This window comes from Dendrobium catenatum, unplaced genomic scaffold, assembly GCF_001605985.2.
Source record: "Dendrobium catenatum unplaced genomic scaffold, ASM160598v2 fragScaff_scaffold_636, whole genome shotgun sequence".
Classification (NCBI taxonomy): Eukaryota; Viridiplantae; Streptophyta; class Magnoliopsida; order Asparagales; family Orchidaceae; genus Dendrobium; species Dendrobium catenatum.
The window spans coordinates 322,633-335,235 of NW_021319098.1; the positions used below are offsets into that span (position 1 = coordinate 322,633).

Below are 12,603 nucleotides of genomic sequence, written 5' to 3' on the forward strand. Positions count from 1 at the left end.
AATGTAAATTTGTATTTTATTTGTTTCTGTTTTTAAGCATTTGGAATTGTGTTTAATCATATTTTTATTTCAAAACGTGGAGAATTTATGAAGTATTTAACCAATTATGCAAAAGTATATTCACAAATTTAATTCATTAAATACCAGTTTTGATTTCTAAGAAATGCAATAAGCTTTGGTTTAATACAAAATAAAAACTAAAATAAATTTGTTAAATTAAAAAAACTGTTTAATTAAATCACCAAAATTATTTTATAATTTTCAGTGTATCAACAATTTATTTTAACTTATTAAAATCATGTTTAATAAAGCTTTCTTTATTAGTTTTTTTTTTTTTTGTAAATAGTAAATCTTTGATAAAGTTTTAAAATTTTCTTGTTGAGAGTCGAGTAGGGGTGCAAATGAGTTGAGTCAAGCTCGAATAGTGTGCTTGTGCTCAGCTCATGAAAATGGATGTACTCTCGTGAGCCAGCTCGAGATCAGCTTTTCTGCGTCTGCGATTCCTTCTTATATGTCTGCGCTCGAGTTCAACTTTCGCGCGCAATTCCTCCTTTCACGTTCCTTCCGCGTCCACGCTCAAGTTTGCCTTTCGCTTTGTGTTCGTGCTCGAGTTTGCCTTCTACGTGATTCCTCTTTTGCGTCTGCGCATGATTCCTCTTTCCATGCTCGAGTCGCTTAGCGCATCAACTAGTTGAACAACGTTTTAATCAAACTCGGGCTCGATTACCCAACAATCTGCTCGTGGTTTTTTTTGCAATCATGATTTTTCTACTCTTGATTGTGCTATATATGTTGTGCCATATGAATTGTTTGTAAATGAGTACAAAGCATATACCTTGATTTTTCCATAATTGTTAAATCATTCAATTGTTTAATTCTTCTTATCTTTCTTGTGCTCTAAGCTAAAGAGCCAAGGAATAAAGAAAGTGAGACCAAGAAGAAGGCAGTAAAGTCAAAGAGAATCCAGAGACCTCCCAAGAGAATTATTAGGATCCCTCACAAGTACTTGGAAGAAAAAAACTAGGAAATACTGATCCTTTCACAAGGTATTTAAAAAACATCTATTTCCTTACCTTGTTACACTATGAGTTTCAAATATTAGAGGAATCTAAAGGCATTTCAAATATAATATATATCCATTTAACCAAGTTTAGATTGAACTACTCGCTTGAATATTAACGAGTAATTATGTATCTATATATAAATACTTCTGATTTAAAGATATCCAAATTAATATTTGGGCTATTTAGTTAGATGAAAAATAACTCTAAAGTATTCTAAATATAAGAGTTATTAAAAATTTTGTGTTTAGTTTAGAGGCTATTTGGTTGGTTGAAAATGAATATTGTGTAAAAAGAATGCAATATATTTAAATTGTTTTGGAGTTGTTCATATAAGTGTAAAATAGATGCAGGTGATTTTTATGCTTGAAGTAAACACTACATGAAAGTTATAGATTTGTGGTGTACTTTGCGGCGGATTATTTTTTGTCAAAAATGACGACGGATTTGCAACGAAAATTTTCAATGATTTTTTTTTTTTTTGGCGGCAGAATTTTTGTCACAAGATAAGTTATAATATAAATTTAAAAAGTGTTTTGTTGTATTTTGTCTCTGCGGCCATGTGAAGAAGGGGTTGGTTTGCAAGAGAAGAAAATGAGGATCGAATCCCGGGCAGGTCATGTGGCGCGGGTTGTTCGGTCAGAGGCGGGTAGCCGGTGAGGCAGGTGGGCAAGGTCGAGCAGCCGGTCAGGCTTGAGTAGCGGGCAGCCGTTCAGGTTAGAATTTTTTATTTTGTTTTTATAAATCCGCTGAAAATCCGTCGCAAATAAAATTTTGCGATGGATTTTTCCTCCGTAAATCCATGACTTTCATGTAGTGAAAGCTAATATAGATTATAACCCAAAGACGGTGGTGGTTGGTGGCCAACAATATGGCAACTGGCGATGGTAGTGATGTGGATGGGAGGGCAACTATCAACAATGGAGGTTAGCAGCAGGCAATGATCATCAACGATGGTGGGTGTGGGTGGCAATGGAGAGTGATTAGTAGTAGCGGGTGACTATCTGCGAAGGAGGCAACTGCAATCAACAATGGCAGTGGGGGCAGCAAGAGGCATCAATGGTGATGAATTTATGATGTATTTGAAAATTGTCCAAATCTTCCAAATTCTAAATGTATCCAATTTGCACAAAAGAGTGCATTTCAAATACACTAAAATTTTATGCTACATTTATTGTGCTTCAAATCAAACAACAATATTCTCAAAATCTTTGCATTTGAGATACTTCAAACCTATTTTAATTCAAACCAAACAACCTCTTAATGAAAAATGAATGCAAAGTAAAATTTTGATGAATTCTAATTTCACTATACAACTCATTTTGTATGTATTCTAAACTCACTTGCTTTCAACCGAATTTCAAAATACACCGCAATGTGACTTTGCGATGTCGATGGGCACTACAAGCATACTATTGACCGTTATTGGCCTCCTGTCGACCACCATCAATCACGTACCGCTCATACTCACCGACGGTCACTATAGACAACTAGCTACCACTATCCTTAAACTTTATACTACAATCATTTTACTTTAAAAAATTATATTTATTTAAACTCTTCTTAATAATTTCAAATATTTCAAATATATTATATTTATTTTACAATGGAATTTATTTCACTATGAATCTCCCAAAGTAAATTTTTTGTCATGGAAAAACCTTTTTTATCCATCATAATTAATGTTGGAACTAATGAAGTATGAACAGCCTTTAATAAAGCCTCATGTTTGATCTCTCATCAAACGACATTTATAAACAAAAAAAATCAGTCAATCTAAACAGAGGAATACTTACAAGTCTTGCATATCAATATATTCACAATATCAAAAAACTATGATAGAATAAACAAATAAATAAATAATTCCAAAAAACAAAAAAAGAATCATTCATTCCTCATCAGCTTCATGAACCGTACTCAACATTCTCTTCAATCTGCCACCTCTGTTCTTCAAGTAGCTCTTCTTCTTCTCCACCATCCCGTCGCCGCAGGCAATCTCACCACCACCAAAGCCGACCGCCGGCATCACCCTCGTCCGCCGAATCCCCCTCCCCCGCTTCTGCTCCCCCTTTCTCAGCGCCATGCTCGCCTTCATGGCCATCGCCACCATGTCAGCACCCGTCACCCGCCTCCCAACGTCCGCCGCCTCCAAAATTAAGTAGAGCTTTCCTACCTCAAGCTCGGCTTCAGGCGACATCACGGGTGGAAAAGCATCGAAAACAATCTTCTCCGCATCGCAAATCGCGCCATTTGCGCCCGCCACGGCGACGGCGGCGGCAATTCGGGCAGTGTGTACATGGAGGGAGCCGTCGGCGGCGATGACCATGATCTTAGACTTACGAACCGAGTAGTCATTCACGGAGGCGGCGGATGAGAGGAAAGAGCCCATGAAGGGTGAAGGAAGGGAGGAGAAGAGAGAGAATTTATTTTAGAAGGTGAGCCTTGAAGCCTCGTTCAAAGAACAATAGAGATTCGGTTTGAAGGATGGTGGCTCGGAGAGAATTGGTTTTTTACTTATAGATGAAAAAAAAAAGTTTTTTTATTTTATTTTATTTTTTATTTTACTATTATTTTTTCAAATTATCTGCTTTTGACGACCTCATAAAGGCTTCTAGTTCTAAAATATTTTTTTATTATAAAATTTTATAGTTCAAAAAAATAAAAATTTATTTTAAAAATACTCTGACGTTTTACTTAAGTAACTGATTGTAACCTGATCACCCTTGGAGGTGATTCAGTCCTTTGTAACCAACTCAAAGTCTAGTGGAATCATTTTCAACTGGGCTAGACCTCGTGGTTTTTCCCTTTTTAAGGGTTTTCCACGTAAAAAATCTTGAGTTCTCTGTGTGTGAGCTAGTTATACGTACAACGTTAAGACGCAGAATTAAATCTCTATCGCCGCGTATTTTCTAGTCCGCAACAATTAGTAAATTCTATTTTGTGTTAATATATTTTTTTTATTATTATAAATCTGTTTGGAATAAGTGTACTTTTTTATAAATATGATTATAAAGATATCGCAGGAAAAATATTTTTTTTTTAAATTGTTAAATAACTTTTTAATACAAAAATTTCTAGAAAACAATGAAAAAATAGTAATCGAACAAAATTGTGGTTGTGGTTGAAAAAAAAAAGAAGAAGAACGATGTCCCAAATAGACCGCATGATTATTTTGACTCGAACAAGTTCAGGAAGGCTAGAACATGATCACTTTAGACTCTAGGCCTAATAATGGCCAAACAATAGGAGATTGTGAGAGAGTAGAAATAAAATAATGTTTCTAAAATGAAATTATGATGTCAAGCTGCAATTTGAAAAAGTTAGTAAGAGTAAGTTTTTGAGATATGTATATTGACTAGGGTTGTTAAAATGGGTATTCGGGCTAGGTTCGAGTAGAATTAGAATTGATCCGAGTCTAAGTCAGCTGAACCGAACCCGAGCTGGTTTGTTAAACGGGTCCTAAAGCTAGACACAAATCGGACCCGTGTGGGTACCCGACATGACCCTCGTGTCTTTGAACACTCAAAATCGGGTCAGTGTCTTGAACTCAAACCCAACCCGTTTGGCAAACGGGTTGACCTGAACTCGAAATTTTCTGAGTTTGGTTAGGGTCAAGTTTCGGTCAGGTCAAGTATTGACACCCTTAATATCAACCATGGCCTATATAAGTTATTTCGAGTGATGCTTTGTTAGCTCAACTTACTTGTAAATCAAGGGATAAGGAGGTGTTGAATGATGACTGGTTTGATGATGGCATTTTCTCTGCTTGTGAGGAGGAATGAATGAGAAAGAATTGGAGTCTCAGGATAATTTTGATATAAATATTCTTCAAATTGCTCACGTTAATTTTTTAAAAAAAAGAGTGGGTAAGCATAAAAAACTGAAATCCAAAAAGAATTTTTTTTTTTTTTGGATTAGCTTTTTTCTGCTATTGGAATATGCTTGTGCTTTTGGAAAATGGTTGGGGGGGGGGGGGTTGATTTCTTTCGTTGATTAGTGTGGGTGCTGCTCTCGATTTTATTGGATGGATTGTTTTGGGGAGTTTGTTGGTTTGCCCTTCACAGATTGAGGATCGGACAATGATATAGAGGTTTTTCAATCATCACCTAGACGTTGTGGTTTGTTGGCATTCATTGGTGCTGCTTTTTCTTGCTCTGTTTGGTGGTCTTTTTGAGATGTTCGATTATGCTTTGGCCATTTCATCTGTGTGGGCAATTGCTTGCTTCCTCCTCTTGATGGTCATTGCCTAGCTTCTAGGCGGCGGTAAAAAGCTTCTTGCCAATGGCTGAGCACAGTTGACTTTTACCTTTTCCACTGCTTGTTGTTTCCTCTTTTTTATTTTTTTTATTGTATGTTTAGCTTTTGTCCTTGATAGGGCTTGTATTCGTTTTATTGTTGTTAACGCATAGCCCCTTCGTGAGTTTTATCCAAAAAAAAAATGTCAATCATTGAGAATTGCAGGCTTTGACACTTTGTGTTTTGCTAGGTAACACTCAAAATAGTATTAGTTATATTTTTAACCTCTAAACTTTATTATTTAACTACATACATCTCAACATTTTCAAAATATTAGAAAAATGACACTCTTCCTCATTTTGTTAAATCCCATCAACGAGTTCATGTTTGCAATCCATCGGTCCCAACCTCACACTTGTTCACAGTAGTCTGAAAAGATCTCGGTATTGCATACTACCAAATTACCAAGTTTATCGCCATAATTAATATTTACGAACATATTTGTGATCTTTTTGGGACAGCTAAAGCATTTTATAAAGATGATTGTGAAGCGGTTATAGAGAAATTAACTTTTTAGAAAACTATTATGCATATTATAAATATGTTCCTTCTAAAAAGTCGAACAACTGCTTTACAATGATCACGCATTAAGAAATATGGGCAGAAAAGCAACTTTCTACAATTTTTTTTTATGAAGTAGCAAAAAATAGTAGGTAAATAGAACTCTAGTTGTGATCTAAGAAGTTAAATAATTAAAAACTATCTCAAACGAAGCTTAAATCGGCCCCATTACTTTCGTTCTCATTGTTTGTCTATTCTATATATGGAGAAATTATTATGTGAGGACATCAGATTGTTCGGAGGCAAATCAAAATGTGCCACGTAACCTGATACACACCAAAAAAGTAACGTGATGCATCCTAATTCATCTCCGAACAGCATCCACTGTCCACACATAATAATTTTTCTAATGTATGCCAGTAATATTGTCAAGATATAACAAGGTATGCTTCAATTGGATGAACCATGTCAAGTCTATGAATGATCAAAATAAATCTTTACTAAATGTTTTAGGGGCTTAGGATTTTTATTTAATGTGTATTAAGCACATCAATTTTTTTCAAAATGATATTTATTAAATTTTATAAATATCTAAATAAATCATCAATCAAGTACATATTAAAATTAATAAATAAATTTATTATTGAGTCTTAATCAAGTATTCTAGTTAGCCTTAAATGATCATATTATTGAGTTATAACAAGCTTGGAGTTTTTTTTAACAGATTTGTTTGTATGCTTTAATTGATAGTGTTCATGTATTTTGCAAGTGATAATCAATTTAAAATTAATTTTCACATTTTGCTAAAAACGTTTAGTTATCGTATGTGTTTAATATTAATCTTCTAAAATCTTCTTCTAAACCTTTCTAGAATCTTCCTCTAAAAAATAGGCAACTCCAAAGACTAGCCATCATCATCCAAAGCCATTAACATCACCTCAAATCTTTTCTCAAAGCAATCGATCAAGACTAGATGCATGATTACCAAATCTAGGTTGTTCTCCACCTCTTCCTAAGCCCTTAATCCTTATTAAACTCCACAAAAATAATTTAAATTAAAACTAATTAAGCCCTTAATTAACCCTTAACATCCATTTACTTCATTTAGCCTTTATTAAGCCCTTCACAACTTTCTTAAATAGCCAAATATATAAAATCAACTCATAGAAGCTGAATTTACCGACGGAAAATACGACAGAAACTTACCGGCGCATATGACGCCGGAATTTATCGGTTGGAAGTCGTCGGCACCAATCCGATGTTTTTCGCCGGTAATGCGTCGGTAAGTGCGCCGGAATGTTTTCTAGCGCATTTCATTCGTCGGAAAAAAATTATCGACGCGACCGAAACCGGCGTATGCATTTTCGCCGAAACATGCGCCGGAAACTTATATTTCCGTCGTATTAACCATGTGTTCTGGCGGATTTAGTCCGCCGGTAATGACGGGTTTTCCTATAATGATAAAATCAACTCATAGAAGCTGAAAATAAAGCTGGTGTTAGTTCTCCGATCATCATAGCCCTCTAAAGAATTTACTATTCCACCATATATAAACTCTATTTCACACAAATAGATCTTAAACTAATCTTTTAGCTACCAATTTATCATAAAGTTTCACATCATCATCAAATTTGATATCAAGACAAAGCTTAAAAGGAGCAATTAATTTGGATCAAAACTTTTTTTCTTTTTTTTTTTCATTAAGAGAAGCTTTTCTAGTGGTAGAATTATCTTCAAGTTTATTATTTATTATTAAAATATTGGGGTTGATTAAATTTTTTTATGATAGTTTAAATTTATAATTTTATCTTATAAAAGAAATTTATTGCTAGAAAGCTTATAGAGATAGATGGCAAGAACTTGTAACTATTTAACATGTCTGCTTGACCACATAATAATAAGCATAACATTAGTAAAGATCCTGGCAGCGGCTATGCACAACTTCGGCCTGGGTTGGTCAGCTTTCTAGCTGATTTTTGAAATAATTTTCTCGTACAAATTTTTTTGAATTATAAATTTTTCGAGTAAAAAGTTATTTTAGAAAAAAGTAAGAAAATTATCCCAAATGGCAAAAATTATTACATGCAGAGTATGGACGTAGAGATACATCCAGGCTCCAATCTAATGAGGACTCATGGCTAATACATAGTGTGTATTAGCTGTGTATTAACTATGTATTGGTTTGTATTAGTTATGTATTGACTAATACACACTGTGTACTATAATATACAGCTAGTACATAATATGTACTATAGCACACAATATGTACTATTCAATATAAAACATATTGTGTTGGGAAATGAACGGTGGTTATTTCTAACTCTTTTGTCGATATGCTAGTGAACTTGATCGAGCCCCAAGCGTTGGTGTATCATGTGGGAGATAATTTCGGGATGTATGTGAGGACTCATCTTGATTGGCTGCATTGTATATCTGAACTTGAATCCGATTCTGATTCTTCTTCGGAGTATTGTTGAGGTTCTGATCCCGGTCATGATTTTAAATTGGTTCGTGAAAGGCTTGTTGTCTCTATCGCCTCTCGTAAGAGGTTTCGTGGGAGAGGCAAGAGAGGTAGATAGTCCTTTTATTCCAGTGCTTGTTCCCCTATTGCTTTCTCTGGCTGGTATTTTGGAGTTTTGGTCGATTTTGTGGGTCGTGGGATTATTGGGCTATGATGTGGCTGGGGCTCGTTTTCTCATCGTCATAGCTGATGGCAACCTTTGGTGATGCTTTCTTATTTGGTTGGATCGATGGGAGCGCTTTCTTTGTTAAATTGGATGGCCCGTGCGTGCCTTCGGGGAAGCTGAGAATCTCGGCCAATTTCTGGAACAATTTCAAGGATTTAAAAAAACACACGCGCTAGAACCCAAAAAACAGCGGGTCGGGTCGGCGACTTTTCTTCATGCTACGTGTCGCTAAAATATTGATGGCCGAACGTAGAGGAGCGTACGTTCACCGGACCAAATAGTAGTTCCAATTACTGAGCCCTCACATTGATTTCTCTTTGTATTTTCTATTGTTTTTTTTATTTTTGCTCTTTACCTTTTGTACTTCCTTTTTGGTTCAATATAATTTTGTTTTTGGTTAAAAAAAATAGGTACTATTCAATATATTGTGTATTGCTACGAGTATCCTCGTTTGATTGGAGTTTTCAAAAGAAAAAAAAAAACTACTCTTCAATAAACAACGCGAAAGTGATCCCAATAAAGATCCTGTGAACAGTTATCATCATTTAGTGCTCTTAAGTTACGCTAATTACTACATACAGCTTAGGTGAAACCGATTAAAACCTTCAAAAATCAATTAAATCCATTAACTCAGCATATAACTTAATTACACATTCTAATCTCACTTGCAAACTATATATAAATCCCCATCCAAACTCATCTCTCCAAACAACAAAACACACACACACTTTACCTTCCAAGTACTGCAACAATGGCGAAATCAGTAGCAGCAGCAGCTTATGCCATCCTCTTTCTTGTCACCGTCGGCACGACAATGCCTACAGCCTCTTCATTCCAACTCATCCCTGACATTATAAAATGCTGGAAAGCTGTCGTCGAGGTCGAACACTGTGCGGTAAAGCTTATTCCTTCTTTCCTCACCTTGCACATAAGGCTTACGCAGGATTGCTGCAAGGCTTTCGTGCACATTGAAGAGAGCTGCCTTCCTATCGTCTTCACAGCGCCATTGTTGGGGCCTGGGTTGTCCAACATCACCTCCACCATTTGTGGCATATTGGCTGATCCCCCGTCGCCACCAACGGTGGCTTGAAGAAGTTTTCTAGCTAGCTTTGTTTGCATGGAATGTTAAGAGTTAGGAGTATTCGTGTAAGAAGAGTGATGGTGGGGGCTTTTGGCTTGTTGTTTAGCTAAAAATTAACTAAGGCTTCTTTTGGGACAGTTTTTTTCTGATTCTAAAAACAACTTTTTAGGACAAAATTTACTAAAAAGCTGTATTAAAAATAGTAAAAAAGCCGTCCCAAACAGAGACAGAAGCCTGAGCGTCTTGATCTCTTAGTTTTTATGTTATTCCACTGCTAATAAAGAAAATGCAATTTGCCTTTTTGTCTTTTTTTTTGGAAAATTTTGAGGGCTTAGTCTAATCAATTGATTCAAAAAGGAACTACAAAAGAAAAGGGATTACATCAGATGAGGAGAGAAGTGTAGCTACATGAGTAGCTATCAAAAAAGAGCTATGTTCAACATGAAATAGCCAAAAAAAACCAACTATTCTAAGGATAGAATATACCATAATCAAATAAAATCAAAATAGGCATTCATAAGGCTGAAAGTGAAGGAAATTCAAGGACATAAATCGAAAGAATCCTATTACTTCTATTTTACAATTGTGTGCTTTACGCTCCAAGAAGGAATTTTTTAGAGTGGGAGTTTTTTTTTTTGGGTTGATAAAACTAACAATGAGCTTATGTGATATAAAAGGGGCTATAAGGTCCTTAAAACAGATCGAAAACTTAGTAAATGCTTAAATAGCTATAAGAAAAAATAAAATAAAATTTAAAGAGTCTAAGATCTCTTACTACTTACATAGAAACAAAAGAAAAGATCAGCAAGAAGTCAAACACAAAATAGCCAAATTGAATGATCAATATGAGAGAATATATCAAGTATGGACCAAAGGATGAGATCAAATATACAAAATATCAATGAATTAAAATAGTAGGAAAACCATACATGGAAATAAAAAAATCCATCATCAGATATTCCATATGGAGCAACAGCAAAAAAAAACACTAAGCCAACAACAAAACAATCTCCCAAAAACAACCTAATCACATGCAAAGAAATCACGAAGCAAAATAGGAAACGACCAACCAAACTCTGATCATAAAAGCAGCCTCCCAACCTGTCAGAACATAAAGAAATCCAGAGACGAACCAAGATACCTTTGGAAGAGAGGTCAGAATAGAGAAGCCACCCTGCAGAAAACAAAAACCACCAACAAATCCTCACAACTGCAGACTCCACAACAACGCAAGTCCCATCAAAAAAAAGAAAAATCCCAACACACCAAAAAAGCTATCCAGCAGTTCCCAAAAACTCCCCACCAGCAAACCAACACTGCATAGAATGGCCAAAAATAAAACCCATAACAAACCATTAAAAAAAAATTCAAGGAAATATGATTCAATCTATGATAACTATAGCTAGATTACATTCTTCAATTATTGTAAGATATATATATTATATATCTATGTTCACTTATGGCTTTCTTCCATTAGCATTACTTCTTATTTTATAAGCTTGCTAGACTTATTTGAGAGCTTATTGTATCTTGTAAAGCGCCAAAAAACAAAAAACAAAAACTATGTTCAACTAATAAGTCATACTGAACAACTATGGTCTACACATATTATTAGTTAGTCTAATTTTATTGATTTGCTTCCATTTTTCATTAATTTTCATTAAAATTAGGAGAAGTCGTTTTTTAAGACATATTTGTTGGGTGCTAAATTTATGCATCATTTCATATTATATCATTACAACTTAAGTATTCCAAAAATATTTAAATTAATACGGCTTCAAACGACAGTCCAAAAAAAAGCAAATAAAAATTTTTAAATAATTAAATAATTAATGAAAACTCATCTTAGGATTGTACTATTTTTTTTATCTTAGGATTGTACTACATAATACATATATTACTATATAAAATAGGGGTGTCAATATTTGACACGACCAAAAAATTCGACTTGAACCCGATCGAAAAATTCTCGGTTAAACCCATTTTACAATCGGGTTGGATTCGGGTTGACTCGAAACCCAAACTCAACTTGGGTTAACTCGTAAAACTAGTGTAGATAAAAGCTAAGTCACGTCCACTCTGGCATACCTTGCCGCCGTCCCGTCCCCGCTGACAACGTCTCGTCGAGTGACCGCGTCTAACGCGAGTCACGTGACGACATCGAGTGTCATTGTAGGCCGTGACACCTATGTCGAGTTGCTGCCGGCGTCGACCTAACCGTGTCGTGCAGACAACGTCTCATTGCCTACATATCGTCCTGACAGCTGTCACAGACTCGCCGTCCCGCCAACTTGCCAAGCCGCTTACACCTCACCCGCCTGCATCCCCACAGTCCTAGTTCGCCAAAACTGCGGTCGTTGTCGCAGACTTGCACGTGATCGTTTTTTAATACGAACGTGTCTGCGAGTCGAGTCGGGTCAACCCAACAACCCTCACGGTTCGGTTCCGCGTTGAAATACTTTACCCATTTGCTAAAATGGGCCAGATTTGGATTGGGTCAACTATTGTCAAGACAATTCTAGGTCGGACCCGAACCCGACTCGTGACCCAATTTTAATTCGCCCCCTAATATGAAGTGCCTTTTTTCAAATTAAATTGAAGAAGCTAATTTGCATTACTTATAATTTTGAATTATAAATTAATCATATAAATGTACTATATCTAACCTATTATATGAACCATTTCCTAATTTGATTTACTTAATCACATATTACAATTTGATGCAAGTCAATAAAAGTCTATATCTCCTAATTTAGGTTTCATTTGAGACGACTTTCTCAATGTTTCTTAAAACAGCTTTTAGTGTAATTAAAAATTTAATTGTTGTATTTAAAAGTTGCTTTAATAAATAGTAAAAAAAACGGAAGTCTAAAGGCTTCATTTGAGACGGCATTTTTACTGTTTCTTAAAGCAACTTTTTTAAACAAAATTTTAATTTTTATACTAAAAAATTACTTCAAGAAGAAAAAGCTGTCCC

At 35.3% G+C, this 12,603-nt stretch overlaps 1 protein-coding gene across 1 annotated transcript; it reads left to right on the forward strand.

Moving 5' to 3' along the window:
* Positions 1 to 9,296: 9,296 nt before the first annotated feature.
* Positions 9,297 to 9,635, forward strand: LOC110110314 (egg cell-secreted protein 1.2-like). The gene has a single exon (XM_020841726.1). The coding sequence runs from the start codon at positions 9,297 to 9,299 to the stop codon at positions 9,633 to 9,635; it is 339 nt and encodes a 112-aa protein (XP_020697385.1).
* Positions 9,636 to 12,603: the final 2,968 nt, after the last annotated feature.